The sequence below is a fragment of the Drosophila pseudoobscura genome, chromosome 4 (assembly GCF_009870125.1).
Source record: "Drosophila pseudoobscura strain MV-25-SWS-2005 chromosome 4, UCI_Dpse_MV25, whole genome shotgun sequence".
NCBI lineage: Eukaryota > Metazoa > Arthropoda > Insecta > Diptera > Drosophilidae > Drosophila > Drosophila pseudoobscura.
In genome coordinates, this window is record NC_046681.1 from 11,510,330 (window position 1) to 11,530,135 (window position 19,806).

The window sequence follows — 19,806 nt, forward strand, 5'->3', positions numbered from 1 at the left end:
TGAGCATGTTTGAGCATGTTTCTGGGGTCTGGGAGCCTAAGCAGAAACCATATCAATGCCATTGCCATTGACTGAAATTAACTTAGACACAGGATCGTGGTGGATCGAGGATGGTGGATGGGGATCCCCCTAACACACCCCTAACAATATTTATGCCCAGCATTGGGCCATAAAATCGCGAAGCGAGCGCCAAGTTATGTTCGCGCAAATATAATAAAATTATTAAAACGGGCAAAGAAATTGTAAGGGGATCCCCTCTCGAGGATCCCGAGAGAGAATCGGATCGCGATAAGCAGCATAACCGCAGAGAAATCCTCAGAGAGAGAGAGAGAGAGAGTGGAAGGGAAGCCACTGAGAGTGCCATAATTTTATTAACACCCAAAACGAGTCGAGGACTTGGGGACGAAACATCAGAAAACAGAAGAGACCTCTCGACGGAGGCTTCGCTTCGAAGTTGTCCCATAAAATATATGATTACAAAATATATATTTAGACTTTCGACCTGTTCCCGGGCCTGTCTGTCTGTGGCTGCCTCCTCCGAGAGGCACACATTTAAAGTTTATTATGATTATGATACAAATTTCCGACTGGCCATAAAAAAAAGAGAAGAGCCAGCCAGCCAGCCAGTCAGCCAGCCATCGAGACCCGTCTCTTGAGTGCGCATCAATTCGGTCAGTCGAACAGGTTGGTCGCTTTTCGGCTGGTCCGGCGTTTATCTTGATTATTGAGCTGTTGGCCAACAGCACCAGAAAGGCACCAACCAAATGGCAACAAAAAGCGAAAGGAGGCAGCATCAACAGCAGCAGCCTCTGAACCCCAGCCAGAGCCACAGAAACCTTTGGCGTCATCAGCAAACGTCCGCCTCTGCCTCTCTCTCTCTCTGCGACTGACTCACCGGAGGAGCAACAGCAGGTTCAAGGTTACTGTGTTAAATGGAGGGGATGCTGGCCATGCTCTGTGGATCAGAGAGGGAGTTACGGCCTGATGGGTATGGGGCATCGGGGTATGCCTTTAATTGGTCGACTTGTCGGCAAAAGAAGCTGCGGCCCCGAACGATGCGGCGACTATGTCAGCAATGGAATTTATAATGCTTATGATACAATATTACCCATGAAGGAGGACAGCAGAAGGACAAGACCCTAGAGCTACTTTGTAGAGGGTTGATTACATGCCAGATAGATAGAGAGCGAGAGAGAGAGATCCTTCGATATATGCATGTGGTTTGTGTGATATTTCAGAGAGAAAGATCAGCATGGAAGGAAGTAAGTGATCTTCAGAGTTCAATAAAGTAAAGTTAAGTATCCTATAACACGGTGGTTTATGGGTTATTAGAGAAGGGGATTTGATCTCCAAGAATTGGAAGACCTTTTGACAGTTAAAGATCAATCATAGACGGGGTAAAGCGATCTTCCTTAAAAGAGAACGAAGTATAAGGAAGTAAAAGATCGTTGAGCGGTTTAGGGAAGTTTTTAAGGAAAAGATCAGTTAAGATCGTCGATATATGCAGGGATAAGCGATCATCAGGGAAGTTCTTACAGAGAAAGTTGAGGTCTTTACAAAGAAAGAGGCTGGAGAAGATTAAGAACTGAATTATGATCGTTTTGGGTCGCACTCGTGGCAAAAGGAGCTAAGCTAGTGCGCAGGGGTCTTGCCCTACCAAAAATAGGATCGGTTTAAAAAGAATAAGATCTCATGGTAGGCATAGGAAGCTCAATGCTTGATGTATGTGATAGATCATCAAGAGATCTTAGATCTTGGAGAGGTCGTTTCGAATGACAGTAAAGGGATATGATATCTGAAATAGTTATGAGAACTCTCTGGCAAAGCTTCAGGGAATACTTAATCGACTCCATCCTTCCATTTCCACCACTCTACAGGTCATCTCTCATTCGATCATTCGATGCTTTGTCTTCTTTGGCCAGAGTGCGTTCCCACTCTTTCTATAAACCCTTCCTGCACTTCAGCTACTTCTGCTTTATTATCTGGGGGGCTCTTTGTTTCGCTGTGCCCTTGATGCTGATGTGTTTTGCACCATTTAATATTTATTGTGGCTTTTACCACGCGCTTTCAAGTTCAAGATCAAATCAGAGCACACCAGACAGCCCACAAAAAACCCAACAGAATGAACAGAAACCACAGAAAGAACAAAAAGAACAAAAAGAGAAGACGCGTAAGGTGCTAAGTGTAATTAAGTTGATAAAAACAGTGTTCTTTGATATATGGGATGGATGGTGGCGCATGGATGAAGGAACTGTAGATCGTAGACCAGCGACAGCGGATGGTACAGAGGGAGGCCGAGCGACCTATAATTATACTTTCGATTCCCTCATCCACTGTCGGTATGCTGGAAGAGGGACTCCCGGAGGTTGGTGCAGATCTTTGACTAATTTTTGGTACAATTTTTAGCATTTCTTTAATTAACAAACATTTGATTAATTATGGCCACAATTAAGCGCACTCAGAACAGCCCACTCAATCATGCCCTCCTCGGATGGGGCTCTTCCTGCAGCAGCCCTCCCCCCCCCATCATCCATGCCCCATCCTGCGTCCTCCCTGGAGTTAACTCCGCCTCAGACGCAATAAATAATCAAATTGCAAGTTGATTTACCTGCCGCTGCCGCTGCCGTTGCGCCTCTGCCTTTATGCCTTTTGGGCGAACGAAAGCGAAAATTGCCTTTGCCTCTGCCTCGGGGACCCCTCACACGATGACTTTGAAAAATTTCTAACTGCCCCTGCCCCGTGCCCCGTGCCCCGTGCCCCACTGTTGCGTTCCTGTCCAGGACGGCACGTTGCAGCCATCCCCATGTTGCATAAATTTTGCTTGCAAGTCGTTACACTTATGAATATTGATTGGTTATTGGTGATGGTGGTGACGGTGCTGCCGCTGGTTCCTCTTGTGTGTGTGTTGCAAGTCTCGTAAATCGTACAACTTGCATCGTTAGCTGGCGAGACGCCTCCTCCTCGTAAGGCTCCTCCTCGAGCAGCTGTCATTTTGCATTTGCACAGAAGTTGTCCGAGGCTGGGGCACCCTCTCGCCTCTCTCTCTCGCGGTTTGGGGCATAATAGGTTTCTCAATAGATTGATAATGAACTAATGGAACTCCAACACACACATACAGCACACCCAGACACACAGACAATGTTGCAAAAGGGTTGTAATTAACGATTGATATACTATGAAAAGCCCATGGGTTAAGTACCCGATAAGGGAGAGCCAGGATAGGGAGGATAAGCATTTGATTCATGGAAAAAGTCTGGCGGCAACATTGTTGCAGAGAGTTGTCTTTTGTAATACAATCTTGCACTTAATTCCATGTTGCAGGAACTTCTGTGGCAAGCTGATGCTTTGATTGTTGCCTTCTTTGTTGCATTTCGTCACCTTTTTTGCTACAAAAATCCAAAGAGAATCATAGTAAAGAGTACCCTTTGCGCTGCAAGAGATTTATTTGCACTGTAATTATTCACTTTGCCGTGAAACTTTGCCCATTACACAAGTCCCTGTTCCGTGCCACAGACACACGGTGGATAGACCCAGCCACACACATGTCCCGGAGGGGCCTATCTCTCTGGTCTCTTGGAAAATATATTTCAACGTGGCCCCCATCCTGACACTGGCCTCTCTCTCCCCCTCCCTCCACTGACTGGCCGACGGCTATTAGGTGTAGACAGTTTATAATCTTTGTCGTTGTGCATTTTAAGAGCTTTAAGGCCTGCTCTCCCAGCAGATCTCTTCCATTCAGAAAGTGTGCAGAGCCAAGGGGCAGCAGAGGGGCTGCAGAGGGGCCAATGAATTGCCTCATTTGCCGCACAATTTTGCTTATTGATGGAATGTAATTAGTCTGTGTCAGCACCACCACGAAAAAGAAGCTGCCTGCCCACAGAAAAAAATGCCCTAGAGTCCTACCAGTCGCTGTAACTGATCTTCAGACCTCTCCGGACCTATTACCCGGCATAACACTGTATCTCTCTAATCGAAAAAGAAACGTACGAGTGTGGTGGATGGAGAATGTGAATGGGGAATGTGTAAACCTTTACATTAGACACACAGAGAGAGAGAGAGAGAGGGAGTGCCAGAAGCGGTAGTAATTGATAGTGATATTCGTTGGAAAATTAGATGAAAAACTAAAGGAATACTCGATTTGGAGGGCCTGCTATCAAAGAATACGGAAAGAGTGGTACTTTTGTGGATGAAATATATGGTTATGGATGGGATTAGTGGAGGAAACTATAGGAATACTAAACTTGTAAATGAAATCTCAAGGAATAAAGGATAAATAAAGGAACTACGCTCTATTAGAGTCTAGAAGTCACCCATTTGAAATTTCAGGGAGGAACAAATGAGAAAGAAACGAAATCGAACGGTGAGAGTGAGATCGTAAGCTCTTTTTCTCATTGCTTATTGATCATTGCGCTTATCCGTCTTTTTGTTTCCATTACATTCCATTCCATTACATTCCGCCTGGGCACTGAGCAGGTTCTAAACAGAAAAAATCCTCAGAGATCCAATACCCACACATTATTATATCTATATTCCCTCTATAAATTCAGTTACCATACATTTTACAGCAATTCTCTCTTCTACTCGCCTCAAAGATCATAGATTCATAGTTCTATAGTACCAATCAGTACCTTCTTTGACTTATTTTTCAATGCCCTTTGGCCATGTATCGGCACTTTTCATGTTTTACCACCTTATGGATCTGTGAAGATGGTTAATTTTCGCTTTCCATTTCGTAGGGCAGAGCAGAGAAGACCAATTCGAACTGGTTCACGTATTTAACTGGCGATTTATCAACGGAATAATGCCATTTGATGTGGGGGGCTGAGCCTTGAATTTGCAACAGAGACACACACAGAGTAGGAGAGAGCTCGAAGGGGATGGGGGGGCCTCTACTCTACTGCCAAACCATGAAAAGGGTCCCAGTCCTATTCCAAAGTACTATGTGTGTGCCTCCCCCCATGAGTAGGGATCTGTGGGGCAGACACACTATAATTTAAGCGTGAATATCATTTTTCCATGAACAAGTATCCTGCAGCAATGTATGTGAGAACATTCACAGTAACTGCAATTACAGGAGAGCATACAGCAGGCAGCAGCAGGCAGCAGCAGCATCCAACGAACCCAACGAGAACCAGACCTTCGCGGGCTCCACTCTGCTCTGCTCTGCTCTGCTCTCTGCTGCTATGGGATCTAAAGAAAATTTATGAAGCCTACCATTATACGATCTTAAGTAGTGGAGGGGATTCGAAGCAGCCCCATCCACAGCTCCAGTCGGTCCCCGTTCGTGTGTGTGTGTGTGTGAATTCAAGGTTAATTTCGTGGCAGTGGCTTTAACTAGCTGCACGCACTGCCCCATGCCCCTTGCCCCTGCCCCTACCCCTGCCCCCACTACTGCTGTCCCCCCCTAGACAGCCCTGCAATCCTTCAACTGTACGTCTGTCTGCGTCTGGGGCATGGTTGATAATTTTGATTGCTGCAAGCCATAAATGATCATAAAAATTATAGCAGCCGATACCGAGAGACTCGCGAACAGAGAACAAAACTGCGGATGGGACTCGAAAAATGGACTACTCTCGTACGAACAAAAAAAAAAAACAACACAGAAAAAATGGCTGTCAAGGGTACAAAATACAGAGCACAAGATACGGAAGATTGTTCAAATAAGTGCTCTGTGGTGGAGTGAAAAGTAAAAGTCACTTTATCAACTTTACCTGAAATATATGTACAAAGGAATCTGCGAAACTTGAATTAATTTTCGTAAAATAAATAAATACTTTGATTGGTGGTTTAATGCGGAAGTGTGTACCTTGATCGGTTGATCGGCATGATCTTGGGGTTAAAATTTGAACACATCGATTGCAATCAATTTTTGTAAGGATTTCGGGATCATTTCTGGAAGTTTTTGGACTGATTGCAAGGGTAGAGAAATCTGTAGTATGAATGATATTTTTGGGTACATAAATCATCTTTAATTGGATTCAAAGTAGAAGCGAATATATTTCAATATCTGAAATTAAATGCTACTTATTTAAGGGAATTCTCTGAGTGAATATCCTTCTATTATGAGAGATCTAGGGGATCTGGGTATATAGCAGATTTATTTCAATTAAATTTGATTGGATTTTACAATAATTTCCTGTGCTTTCAAATCATGAGCGATCTATGACATTCTGGAAGTGTTATTTTGTGTGTCAAAAGCTGACTGCCATGAGCGGGTTTGTGCTTTTGCTGAGCATTCATTTCATAGATTTCATTTGAAAAGCTTTTAAGAGTAGCATTTCGAATCGGAGCTCTTAAGAGAATAAATCTCTCTATAAATATTCTTTATTCCTATAGAAGATCCCTTTGAAGCTGTATTTTTGTAATCATCAAAGTGTTTTCTCCATTAAACAGGTCCCATCACTTGATAAAGACTAAATATTTCCTATATGGATCATTAACCCCAAAAAATACTCTTTGAATGATCTAACTCTAACATTTCAATGGACTACTCACCCCGATTTGTGATCTCATTGCCGGCATTTCGATTGTTCTCATCCTGTCCGATGATGCAGCTGGTCGATGCCTTCGATTTCCTTGGCTGCACATCCTCCTCGTCCTCTTCGTCGACATCCTCGCCCGTTTCCACGCCATCATCCTCCTCGTCGTCGTCCACAGTGCCCTGGGTATTGGTCACCGTGGTGGATCCACCGGTATTCGTAGAGCTAGGACTCAGATCCAGGCTGCTCAGCAAATTGCCCGCCGACTGGGAGGACGTGAGCGTGTCCTTGTGGTACGAGCTGTGGCGATTGCCCAGCTTCGTGGACATGTCCATGTTGCTCGACTGCCGCAGGCTGCCAACCACCTGGCCGCCCGGCAGGGTGGCGCTGCGCTTGTGGCGACCCTTGGATTTGGGAAAGGCCGCCAGAATGTTGAGCCACCACTGCGACTCCTCGGAGCTGGTGCCCTTCACGAAGGTCACGCGCTCCGGTGCGGTTATGGCTATGGAATTGGGATGACCTGTCACCTCCACGGCCCCGGTCACCTCCAGCACTTTGGTCATGTCAATGCAGGCCTGCGGTATGGTTTCGGGCTGCAGGAAAAAACGAGAACAAAATAATATAAAAATACATTCTAAAGAGTTGTGGAAACTAAAGAAAAGTTTTCGCTTAATTTAAGAGAATTTTCCCATTAACTTTTACAAGTTTAGGCCATAATTCTGTGGCATATTCCCTGGTAGGGCAACTGTTCTTCGTTTTCTAAGATTATCACAGTCTTCGGTCATTTCTTTTTTCTTTCCTCTTATGTTTTATAATCATCTTCCAAGGCAACCAGCCGCCAACTTGTTGAGCTAGTCTGATGTGGCACTATTTGGCTATAAGCGATAAGATATGACAAACATTCGCGTGGCGAGGCCAAGAGCAAGGCCATAATTAGCAGGCACTCGAGTGGACGGTCGTTTATTTTTAATTGACAAAAAAAAACCACATCTCGGTTATCTCAAAAGTATTTGCAAACAATGCCAGGGCATTGCCTAACATTTATAGTAGTCTTTTTATTAATATTTCTTATCGCCAAATAACCACCTTAGGGGGCATTCAAACAAACAAGACGTTCTATTATTAATTGAATTGTTTGCACACTTTTATGGGTATGGTTCCTATATGGTTCTGTAATTTATTCTAACTCCAAGCCTAAATGAAATACTCACATAATCATCCACCGAATACGTGAGCTCGCCATCATCGTAGAGAACAAACCATCGTCGCTGCCAGCGCTGAAAATTAAGGAAATTAAAAATAGATTAGCATCGAATGAAAGAGTATCGAAAATAATATCATAGAATTAAAAATATCAGAAAAATATATGGTAATAGAAGAGCTATGAAGATGGAATTAAATTGGAAAATACAGGGAATACTTTTGCACCGAAAAGTAATCTTTCAAGATCTTTTCTGGTAGATAGCAAAGTTTTGCTTGATTTTCGTTAACTTTAATGGTTAGATCATAAATATTTATAAAAATATTCAAGAACACTTTCTAAAAGAGAGATAAGCTTTAAGATCTTTGATAAGAAGATAATAAATAAGTTGGTAGAGAATAATGAAAGATACTTGAGTAATCTTCAATGATCATTTAAGCGTTGAGGTGTAAATCATTTTATATGTATTGATTAGATGATCGTAAATAGCAATCTAAGAACCCTAACCAGCTTATATAAATATTTTACTTCCACTTTTATCCGAATATACCCCCCTCTATGAAGGTTAACATGTATCTATCTAACTATTTCCCAAGATCTTTGCTAATTTGTTGATCAAACAATGATTTCACTCTCTTTACTTTCGATACAAATATCTCAAGAGCCTCTCAAAGCTCTCTCCCTTCGCCCAAACCATATTTGTGTTCTGCCAATCTGTAAGTGTAGTACAGACTGTATTCAAAGATTGTTACGATCGCCTGATCGCAGTGCTGCGATCATATTTGCATTGTCGCCGCATGAAATAGGGGGACAGACAGCTGAAGGGGTAAATTATATTCAACGCCCCCGTCAGAAATCATAATTCCTTTATAATTCGTTCGTTTCATATACATATTTTTTCTGCTGTTGTCATTCTACCAAGCCCCAAACGCCCTCGCTCTCGCTCTCGGGCCGCCTCATCGCCTGTGGAGTACTCGTACCTTATGCCACAGATTCTGTGAGAGGGGAGGGATCTGACTCTGGATCTGGATCTGATTCTGATTGTTATTGCTGATTCTGTGGCCAGAAAATCATAGCAGCAATCGGGCCCATGCCATGCGATGCCACGGCAGCGTAGGACTTGCCCCAGCAGTGTGTCTGATATTTATGCAAATTGCTAAAAGTCAAAGCAAATTAAGCTCAACCTTCAGCGAAGATGACGTTGAAATGTGTTGCACACAGCATATCGTTGCAAGTTGCAACTCCCTAAAGTTGATTTCTCTTCAACACCATGCAACATGCAACAATCTGCGGGTAAGGGGAAGGCGAAGGGGCAGTACATGTGTGTGCGGTGGTGTGGTGTGCTGAGGTGTGTCGAGCGTTTTATTTATAAGGAGAGAGAGAGAGACACTCGGCGGTAGAATAGAGAACTCGCACACGAATAATCAAGAGTCAGCACCAAGCACCATTTCTCACTTTACGCTCTAGTTCTTTATTTATTTTTCTTATTTCCTTTTCCTTTTCCATTGGCTTTTCGTTTTTCCTCGTTTTCGCGATTGAATTCATAAATATTGAAGAGCGAATCTATTGAATGTGATTTGGGGGCCCAAACCGAATGAAAAAAGGGTTTAATGAAGTGAGAGGTTCCTTTTCGATTTGAAGAGCTTTCTTTTTTCGGTTAGAGATCGGTGGAAATAGAGAGGTTTCTCTTTAGATTCAAGATTGATCTTTCAAAATCTTAGAACATACGTTTTTCATATGAAATTTTCAGGCATTAATCATTGAAAAGTTCCCTTAATCTCTTACAAATTCAATTCGTTTCACTCAATTCCCAAAGAAGATCACAAGATCAATGTAGTTTCCAGAAATAACAAAAGAAAAACGCAATTAGAACCATAATTTATCAAACTTTAAAGTAGATTCTAAGACACTTCTGAAGAAACATATAAAATATGATTGATGATTGCATTATTGTGGATGAAAAGACCTCATTCATTTATCGTACAGTGCATTAGAAATGCAAATAATATGATGCAACTTTTGTGCGGTTTTGATTAGAGGAGACCCCAAAGCAAAGTCAAGCGTAAAAGGGGAAATCTGATCAGGCCCCGTACGTCAAGAGGTTGATTCCCTGGAGAATACAAAAAAAGGAAGGAAGTCAAATGGGTCGGTCGGTGGAATTGTAAATTAGATTATGCTCGGCACCTACAACACCATCTCTAGTCCCGCCTTTCTCTAGTACGAGTAGGTACCGTGTGGCATATATAGGTAAGCCGCTTAGGCAGTGCCGTTTAGAAGCCCCAGTTTCGTTTCAATAGGCACACGCACACACAGCGGGGAAGACAATGCCAGTGGCTTAATTAGCTGCGAGGCACGACATCTACATATACGACTATGTTTTCTAGGGGGGATATTTGGATGTATGCACATAAATCGGTTTTGACAGGTACGCTGTTGGCGTCATTACCCCCCAGAGGTTGAATGTCACCGGCAGCGTGGACCCCGGGGGCCATGCCACACTTGTGCCGACACCCCGCGATAACACACTGTACTTAATGATGGAATAGGTCTGGAGGGGTTTCGTGCGAGTACAGAGATGTCTGGGCCCGTCTGCTGATAGGAAAAAACCATATCAAAGCGGTGTCTGGAACAGTCATACGATTTTTCTTATATGGAGTACCTTTTGATTGGTTCTACGAGTAGTTGCTAGGGAATAAACCCTACCACTTTGATTAGTGGGTCAGTGGGTAAGGGTATTCTTGTATATTTGTGGAAAATTCAGGCTTCCCCCTAACATGCGTGCTGCACATGCTTTTTGCCGCACGAGTTTCTAGGCGATAACCCACTTATGGGGGCCAAAACGATTATGAAATATTATTTAAAATAATTGGAATATAATACTATATTTCACTTTTACATACGTCAGAGATGCAGCGACCGATTTGATGCAAAGAATCATCCAGAATCATTCCACTTTCCGTTGCCATACAAGTCGAACCCTGTATATTAGATGTGTAACCCACATCGAGCCCATTTATGTAATTTAATTTGTGTATATATTACACATCAATAAACAGGTTCAAGTACGGACAACTACTCGTATTTCATATGTAAATTGAAAGCTCTTTTCTTCCGCATGCTTATCTCTATCCATTCTCCCTCTCTCGATTGCATCACACGTGTCCCGCTATGAACCCTTTACTACGCTTAACCCACTGATGGCACTATGTACTCAAGTGGGAAGAAAAAAACAAGACTTGGGATATTTGGGAAATGGTTAAGCAATACATATATATGAGCATATATTGAAGAGAAGATTTCATTTTTAATTACATATAATTGGACTAAAATTATAATTATGTGTATCATATTGAATATCAATAAATTGTGTCGAAAAGATTTCTGTTTAGGTGGTTTAAAGAATTCCATAGATATATCCTGGATTTGAATACTCTTTAAGACACTCTTTTATTCTTTATTCTTAAGCATCTGCTTTACCTTCCGTAACCACCAATGGGTTAACGTTTAACTGTTGCATATTTGTGTTTTCTTTTACATACTTGTATTCAGCTCTCCCTCTCTCTTGAGCACAAACACACACACACTCGAAACCGCTATTCCTGCTCGGCTCTGAAGTGGGCTTGGTTTCTGCTGCCGACAAGCGAGCGATTGCTAATGAGCTGCGTTTTAGGGGGCGTGTTGTGTGTGTTATTCTAGACTGATTCTACAGACATATGTATGTATATGTATGTATGTATGTAGATGCCCCGCTCCGCCGTCTAGCGCGCACCCCTTCTTCTTCAGTCGAACACACTATCTCCTCTCGCTGTGTGAATATGTAAATTAAGCCGAAGTTCAATTGCCAAGCAACAACGAAGGCTGGGTCCACTCTGCTGCTCTGCTGATCTGCTGCTCACACATTGCTTGACATTCACTGAAGGTTAAAGCTTTTGCTCACTCTCTCTCTCTCTCTCTCGCGCGCTGTTGCTCTCCCGCGCCTGATGCTATGATCTGCCTGTCCTCTCCCCCTTTATCAATCAATATTGCCCGCTCTCTTGCTCCCCCTCTTTCCATTTGCATATTTTGCATTTGTTTTCGCTCTGCACATGTCTGCAGATCATTTGTGATACCCTTTCCTGGGGTATATCGAACATTGAACATTGTAGGTATATATTTTCTTGAACTAAATTTACAGATGTGGTCCCGTTTTGTTTGTTTTTATATAATCTTCATTAGTCCAATTTTTTTGTAATATGTAAGGCTATCAGGGTATCAAAAGCTTCGACTATTGACGCTAGCATTCCTTTTTGGTTGCTGTATATTTTTATTGCATTTTACATTATTACGAATTATCACGTCGGCGTCGGCGTTTGCGTCGACAGAGGCGCCGACAGAGGCGCAGCCGTAGTGTATTTAAGGCACTGCACATGTCGAGGACCACGATTATTGTCTACAGTGCAGTCAGTAGTTGTCAGGTGCAGCAGGCGGACCAGCATTTCTTTAAATCTACTCAATCGATCAAGTAAGTAACTGTAATCCGAGTACAGTCGACCCATCCCACTCGGTTCTGCCGTAACTCAAGAAATTTCTTGATAGCGCAGTTCCAGTTGTAGAACGTCGTTTAAAAAAACATCTCGTTGGAGCTTGGGTTGAAAAACGTTCGAGTTGGGCATAGAAAAGTTCAAATATAAAATATCAAAAAAGAGAAAATATCTTCCCAAAGCAGCTGTCCATTTTTTGTTAAAGTGATAGATCAAAAATTCGTGTGACGTATTTCCCAAGTGCTCTTTATGCAAATAATTTCCTCAATTCTAATTCTACAAGAAGCACTTTTGGCTCTTGTCCAGAAAAAACAATTTGTTTACACTTTTCGGTTGATAACAGAGGCGGACCGACGGCTAAGTAACATAACAGTCGCCTGTTAAGTAATGCCCTCACTCTCTGTTAGATGGCCGCGCGTGTCGACTCCGATAGACCAGCAGACACGCAGTAGTTTTCCTCAAGAACCTGAACTCTAAACATAGACATAATTTACGATACCTTGAGACTCAAATAAAAATACAAGTATGAGTGGTATTCTATTCCTGATTAGACTCGCACACACACACGTACGAGTATTAACATAAATTTGCCGGCAAATAACCAAAACAAAACGAACGCAAACGATCCGAACACGTAATGCGAGAGATAAGAAACAGAAAAGCTCGACGTGAAAGAAGCTTCTGGCGGAAGCTCTTGCCGAACTCCCTATAAATACGAGACAGAAAACCAGAATAAATATAATAACAAACTGTTGAATTGTCCCATCGATTCCCAGATCAAAAGACAGAATGTCTCTCACCAACAAGAACGTCGTTTTCGTGGCCGGTCTGGGCGGCATTGGCCTGGACACCAGCCGGGAGTTGGTCAAGCGTAATCTGAAGGTAAGAGTGAACGAATTCCATGGAATCTATGGAATCCTAAATTTAAAAATTCATTTATTTTAGAACCTGGTCATCCTGGATCGCATTGACAATCCGGCTGCCATTGCCGAGCTGAAGGCAATCAATCCCAAGGTGACCATCACCTTCTATCCCTACGATGTGACTGTGCCCGTCGCTGAGACCACCAAGCTCCTGAAGACCATCTTTGCCCAGGTGAAGACAATCGATGTCCTGATCAACGGTGCTGGCATCCTGGACGATCATCAGATCGAGCGCACCATTGCCGTTAACTACACGGGCCTGGTCAACACCACCACAGCCATTCTGGACTTCTGGGACAAGCGCAAGGGCGGCCCAGGCGGCATCATTTGCAACATTGGATCCGTCACCGGTTTCAATGCCATCTACCAGGTGCCCGTTTACTCCGGCTCCAAGGCGGCGGTGGTTAACTTTACCTCCTCCCTGGCGGTAAGTAATCCAACCTTTTTCCTACTCCCCAAAACTAAATATTTCTTTGAAATCCCATAGAAACTGGCTCCCATTACTGGTGTCACTGCTTACACTGTCAATCCTGGCATCACTAAGACCACTCTGGTCCACAAATTCAACTCGTGGCTGGATGTGGAGCCCCGTGTGGCGGAGAAGCTGCTCGAGCATCCCACCCAGACCTCTCAGCAGTGCGCCGAGAACTTTGTGAAGGCCATTGAGCTGAACAAGAACGGTGCCATCTGGAAGTTGGATCTGGGCACCTTGGAGCCCATCACATGGACCCAGCACTGGGACTCGGGCATCTAAACCATCCTAGAGACTCTATGGGACATGGCGTTTTAGCTTTTAGTTTCTTTTTTTCCACTCAATTGTTACGTATATACATACACATATGGCAATAAGGCTGATTTGAACCCCGTTTTGAATATGATAATACAAAATTATATTTGAGAAATTTCAACAAAATCGATAAGAGCTATAGCTCTCTTTTAATTAAAAAAAACTAGATAAAAGGAGCAATGGTCGGTGGTGGTCAGTGGTCGTTGTGGCCTCTATCGATTTCCACACAAAAACTTTACTGTTTAGTAATAGAAAAGAACTTGAGAAAGGCAGCCAAAAGAATGTACGATCTGACGGGTAAGCATGTCTGCTATGTGGCTGACTGCGGTGGCATTGCACTGGAGACCAGCAAGGTTCTCATGACCAAGAATATAGCGGTGAGTGGTAGAGAGGTGGTGTAGAGAGTGGAGAGTGGTTCTGGTTCTTAAACAAGTCTCTAGTCTCTAGTCTCTAGTCTCTTGGCTGCTGCTGGTAGCTGTCGAAACTAATTAAGTTAATGACTTTTTCATGTTTTGTTTTTGTCCGCTGACTTTTGCTGTTCAAAGCTACAATTAAGTTTATGTTTTGAGTTTGATCTACTTTTGCTTAAGGGAAGTACTTTCGATTACGGATTGCTGGCATATAAAAATAGATACCAAGGAATGTGCATCATATCATATTGATTCTATCTTGATTCTTTGCCCAGAAACTGGCCATTCTTCAGAGCGTGGAAAACCCCCCGGCCATCGCCCAGTTACAATCGATTAAGCACAGCACACAGATCTTCTTCTGGACCTTCGATGTGACCATGGCCCGCGAGGAGATGAAGAAGTACTTCGATGAGGTCATGGTCCAGATGGACTACATCGATGTGCTGATCAATGGGGCCACCCTGTGCGATGAGCGGAACATTGATGCCACCATCAATACGAATCTGACCGGCATGATGAACACCGTGGCCACTGTGCTTCCCTATATGGACCGTAAGATGGGCGGTTCGGGTGGACTGATCGTGAATGTCACCTCCGTCATAGGACTGGATCCATCGCCAGTCTTTTGTGCGTACAGTGCCTCAAAGTTTGGTGTGATTGGGTTCACCCGAAGTCTAGCGGTGAGTGGGCGAGATCTTAACTTGAAAATGCTCTCAAATGTCTTCCATTCTTTCGCAGGATCCCCTGTATTACACCCAAAATGGTGTGGCTGTCATGGCCGTCTGCTGTGGTCCCACCAAAGTGTTTGTCGATCGCGAACTGACTGCCTTCCTGGCATACGGCCAAACCTTTGCCGATCGCCTGCGTCGTGCCCCCTGCCAATCGACGGCCGTCTGCGGCAAGAATATAGTTAATGCCATCGAGAGATCGGAGAACGGACAGATCTGGATTGCCGACAAGGGCGGCCTGGAGTCGGTGGCCCTCCACTGGTATTGGCATATGGCCGATCAGTTTGTGAACTATATGCAGAGCACTGACGATGAGGATCAGGAGTTTTTTTTGGGCCAGCGATGAGGTGGAATAAAACATCAAATGTGTCACAAAAAGTAGGCAACTTGTTTGTGGGTCTGGGAATAGATTTGAAATATTTTGAGGTCATATGAATAATGACATAAATGAGGGTGCCTGAAAGTATGCCAAGTTTTGGATGGGTTATACGAGTACTACAAATAGATTCCAATTCAGGGGGAAGCTTTTTTCTATGAGAGTGAGGGATTTTCATAGAAGACGCTCTAAGAACCTGTAAATATAGAAACTTCTGGAAAAGATTGCGGACTCTTCTACAATGTTTTGTGATCTCCAAAGACCTTTCGTAGGTTTCTCTTCCAATCTTCTTTTCTCTCCTAAACCTTCGAAACCTTTTGACTTGGATTCCTTTACCGAAAGTCAAGTACAACTCGTTCAAGGATTGTCTGACTGGCTGGCATTCCATTTCTAGTGGCATCTCAATCTCAACTATGCGATGAACCGAATCGATTCGCAAAATTTCGCCATGGCAATGCCGTGCATTGAACTTTGGCACATTTCCAACCGCAGCAGACCATCGAACGTTGCCCGAGAATTGAATGTGAAAACAAACAAATCTGCCGACACATTGCACAGGAGGTAGGAAGGCAGGAGGCACGGGTCTGGGGGCACGGGGCAGGCGGCTGGGGGCACACTATGCCGCCTTGGCATACTTCCAATTTCAGTGCGTTGTCGTCTTGGTCTTTGGTTTCCTCCTATTTAGTCGTTGGCGGGGGCACGGGGCACGGGGCACGGAGCACGGGGCATTCGCCTCGTAAAAAATCAATAGCCTGCTGCTGCTGCTGCAACAATACCACCATCGTACCACCATTTGAGGACCCAACGCAGCGGAATCATATGCAATCCAAGGAGGCCGCCGTCGCAGCTCCAGCAGACCATTTCCAAGTGACCATTTTTCCACTCTCCGTCCGTCCGTCCGTCCATCCGCCCGTCCGTCTGTCCATGTCTGTTGCAAGTTGTGCTTTCCTTTCCGCAGCGGCGCAACTTAATTCCAAAAATCGATTAGTCACTGTAAGCGAACCGTGCAATTGTCCAGCATTTTTCATTTATAACTCTTTTTTTTTTCTTTTCTTTTCCTTCCTTCGGCTGCAAGTCTTTTTCTTTTTTTTTGGCACACGCTTGATTAATTTGCCAGGCAGCCAGGCTTACGGGGAGCCAGCAGGAGGAGGGGAGCGGGTACGGTAGAGACATTTAAAAATGCAGGAAGTAATCGATTGGTCGATTGGCTAGGGCGCACAATAGGCGCACACAGAAATGGGAGAGGCCCAGAGTCCCCCACCCCTCGAACGGCTGAAGGGAGTACACTTTGGAGGAAACGATCCATTTATTCAGTGGTTCGGAATGATGTATTTACTTTTGATTACTTTTGCGAAGGGTTTTCCTTTAGGGATCCCTTCAGGGGCACTTGGGAGTGGGTTCATTGAGAGATTGCAAAATTATGAGATCATCATAGGCATTACTACAGTGATGTGTCCTTAACTTGACTACAAAATACGCTTTTTCTATGAATACAAGTTACTTCTCCATTTGCGCTTACAATTCTATCCATAGAATTATATCTTCTTACAAAATTCCCACTAAAAAAGCTTCATGCTTGATCTATGATCTGTCCCTAGGTTTTGTACCAGCAGATATGGTATTCCTATGAATATCCCAACAATTCTTAAGTAGCATAGGCCTCTTTTCTCACTCCATCTTTCTTTTAAAGAACTACCACATAATAATACTTTGCATTAAAGAACTATACAGCCCATGATCACCTCTAATAAGAAGCCCGCCCTTCAAGAGCATCAAAGTTTCGTCTAGTTTGCAAAACATTTCCTCCCCCCCAAGCTCATTTTCCCCAACCTCCCTTTAACGCCCTCCCCCGCTCTCTCTCTCCGATCGAACAATAACATGCCACCGACGGACCCGACGACCGGTTGCCGGCAGTAGGTGGAGATTAATCATAAAAAAAAAATGAGGAAAAAAGTCAGAAAATGCTGTTTAAATGGCAATACGTGCCTGGTCACCAGGTATTTTACTAATTAACCTGACGGATGCACGCCACGCCGCGGCACCGATGCAGTGATTATGCAATTGCACGGTTGGGCGGGGGAATACCCCTCCCCCACCATCACTACTCCGATGGGAACATCCACCACAGACACTGATAATGTATCCATTATGGGAATCTATTATTAAAGATGTTGTGAAATATACCGATAAATAAAGTTATAATCAAGGGGTTATACAATCAATTTTAAAGTTCAAATCGGAGGGGAATGGTGTGGGGTTCCCCAATGGGGAAAAATGTAATGTGTGTTCTGCTCTGGTAACCACTTTGTTGGCGGGGCGGAGGGGGCTTCTTCTCTATGATCTATTTGTTCAATGAGTGGTGGCCATAATCAGATGATTAGGTTTGTTGAACTTTTGGGAATGGCAATAGGAATTGGAGTTACGGTTGCGGTATTTTTCTGAAAATTACTTTTTTGCTAAAACAAAAAATCAGTTACGTTTTAGGAAATGTTTGGCATTAAAACTCTGTGTGCAAATGTATAGATTAAATTTTTTTTGTGACTAATGCCTTAAATACAATTTAAAAAGAAAAATAAAAAAAAGAAAATAATTAACAAAAAAAAAAAATAATAAAAAAAAGTGCCATGTATAATTATATCTTTATGTCTATCTATCTGTACAAAAGTATAGATTAAATTATTTTTGTGACTAGTGCTTTAGAAAACATATAATTAAAAAAAAAAAATAAAATAAAAATAATACAAATAATTAAACTTCTATGTATTGTATCTATATATCTATATAAATGTATAGATTAAATTGGTTATGTGATTAGTGCCTTAAATAAAATTTGAAAATATTGAATAAAAAAAATAAATAAAATTCCATGTAAAATTGTATCTATACATCTTTAAAAATCTATGTATTAAATAATTTGTGTGACTAGTGTCTTAAAAAAAAATAAAAAATAATAAAAATAACTAAAATTCCATGCATAATTTATCTATTAATTCTTACACCTATCTTAATCCCAATTGGTTGATTTTTACACATATTTCTTCATTAAAAACTTTGTAATTTGCACATTTTGCTGGCATTTTCGTCCCCCCCTTGAGCAAAGTTCACGAATATTTGTGGACTCGTTTCATAACAGAAAAAGACACATGGAACACATGTTACATAGAACGACAATCCACAAACACAGAGACGATCGAGTCTTAAAAGCCCAGACCCATTTGTATGGCCGACTCGTAGACTCCGTCTCCGTCTCCGGGCACAGCGCATAAAGATTATCTATGGGGCTATAGGGGGGGGAGCTACAGCTTCAGCTACAGTGCACACACCACAAGGCGGTCAAACAAGATTATGCGAAATACGAAATGCGAAGCCAAATAACAAGTGTTACTCAAGGCAGCAAATTAATAGCCAACATTTTTCTAAACAAATCACGACAAGTGCCAGTGCCAGTGCCAGAGCCAGTGCCAGAGCCTGCCTTCGGTTTGGCTTCGGTTTTGGGCTTTTCGGTGCTCTGACACTAAACTGAGGCTCAAACTGAGGCTCAAACTTCGAGCTCCAAAAACCGACAGATAGATCTCATGGAGCGTGGAGCGTGGAGCGTAAATGCCGCACAAAATGCAGTAAGCGCAAAAAAAAGAAGTAAACATGAAGAAAAATGACAGGCAAAAAAGAAAGAAAAAAAAAAACGCTAGCCCCATTGCCGCCTCCGGGGGTCGAACGTTTAAGTGCCCCACAAAAGAGAGCCCCACAGAGAGACACAGAGCGAGAACTTCTGGAGCTAGAGATCTGTTTTGATCCCCAGATCAAAGATTCCAACACGTGCCAGTATGACAATAGCCATGACAATGGCCAAAAAAAAAAACAACCATAACATTTTGTAAATTTGCGTACATTGACACTTTTTCGATTTCGGCTGGATATGAATCTCGTGTTTCTGGCTCTTTTGAGATCATGTCTGGCGCGGGGCGGGGGGTCTTCCCGTGTTCCCATCCCCCCAGATTGGCCCACGCAACGCGGCACCGATCTGCCCCCCTCCCCCCTCTGCTGTCTGTCCGTGCAGCTCCTTTCAGCCTTGGAGGCACTAACCACTTTGTATGTACACGAGAGACGAATGTAGAAAAGAAGCAATATTCTCAAAAAGAGAAGCAGCAGCAGGAGGAGGAGGAGGAGCAGCAGGAGGAGGAGGAGTGCTGTAGACTGTGGAGACCGGTCCGTCGGTCCATGGGTGCATGTAACACAATCAGGAAGTAATTTTTATTCTACTATGTACCCATAGCATGTGTCGCCGTCATCGTCAGATTGTTGCTGTTGTTGTTGTTGGTGGCTGCTGGTGGCTGCCACAAGCTGGGAGTGATCCAAGCCAACTCACTGGAGACAGTCGTCGC

General features: G+C 43.3%; 3 protein-coding genes across 7 annotated transcripts in view; 2 read left to right on the forward strand and 1 right to left on the reverse strand.

Annotated features, from left to right (window-relative positions):
• The window catches only part of osp (myosin phosphatase Rho interacting protein outspread), a 124,485-nt gene that overhangs the window by 21,741 nt on the left and 82,938 nt on the right, over positions 1–19,806 (reverse strand). For 4 of the 5 annotated variants that reach the window (XR_001450945.2, XM_001357338.4, XM_015179964.2 and 1 more), the window contains 2 exons: positions 7,691–7,756; positions 6,496–7,072 (listed from right to left, as the gene is read on the reverse strand). Coding sequence is in view for 4 of the 5 variants with exons in the window: in XM_001357338.4 (XP_001357374.3) it covers positions 6,496–7,072; positions 7,691–7,756 (643 nt within the window). In the remaining variant the exon portion in view is untranslated. Of the gene's footprint in view, positions 1–6,495; positions 7,073–7,690; positions 7,757–10,580; positions 10,644–19,806 lie in introns of those variants that run through there. The other variant, XM_015179963.2, reaches the window with a different exon arrangement.
• Positions 12,040–13,984, forward strand: Adh (Alcohol dehydrogenase). The gene is made up of 4 exons (XM_001357339.4): positions 12,040–12,181; positions 12,977–13,082; positions 13,146–13,550; positions 13,611–13,984. Exons 1-4 carry the CDS (start codon positions 12,087–12,089, stop codon positions 13,875–13,877), a joined length of 873 nt encoding a protein of 290 aa, XP_001357375.2. The 5' UTR covers positions 12,040–12,086; the 3' UTR covers positions 13,878–13,984.
• Adhr (Adh-related) lies at positions 14,075–15,394 on the forward strand. The gene is made up of 3 exons (XM_002132346.3): positions 14,075–14,287; positions 14,596–15,000; positions 15,059–15,394. Exons 1-3 carry the CDS (start codon positions 14,090–14,092, stop codon positions 15,392–15,394), a joined length of 939 nt encoding a protein of 312 aa, XP_002132382.2. The 5' UTR covers positions 14,075–14,089.

Excerpts from the sequence above, each read along its gene's own strand:
- Adhr (XM_002132346.3), top strand. The coding sequence starts at position 14,090 with ATGGTCGGTGGTGGTCAGTGGTCGTTGTGGCCTCTATCGATTTCCACA. Across the intron at positions 14,288-14,595 it reads TCATGACCAAGAATATAGCG|AAACTGGCCATTCTTCAGAG; the intron begins GTGAGTGGTAGA and ends TTCTTTGCCCAG. Across the intron at positions 15,001-15,058 it reads GGTTCACCCGAAGTCTAGCG|GATCCCCTGTATTACACCCA; the intron begins GTGAGTGGGCGA and ends ATTCTTTCGCAG.
- Adh (XM_001357339.4), top strand. The coding sequence starts at position 12,087 with ATGTCGAGGACCACGATTATTGTCTACAGTGCAGTCAGTAGTTGTCAG. Across the intron at positions 13,083-13,145 it reads TGGTCAAGCGTAATCTGAAG|AACCTGGTCATCCTGGATCG; the intron begins GTAAGAGTGAAC and ends CATTTATTTTAG. Across the intron at positions 13,551-13,610 it reads ACTTTACCTCCTCCCTGGCG|AAACTGGCTCCCATTACTGG; the intron begins GTAAGTAATCCA and ends GAAATCCCATAG.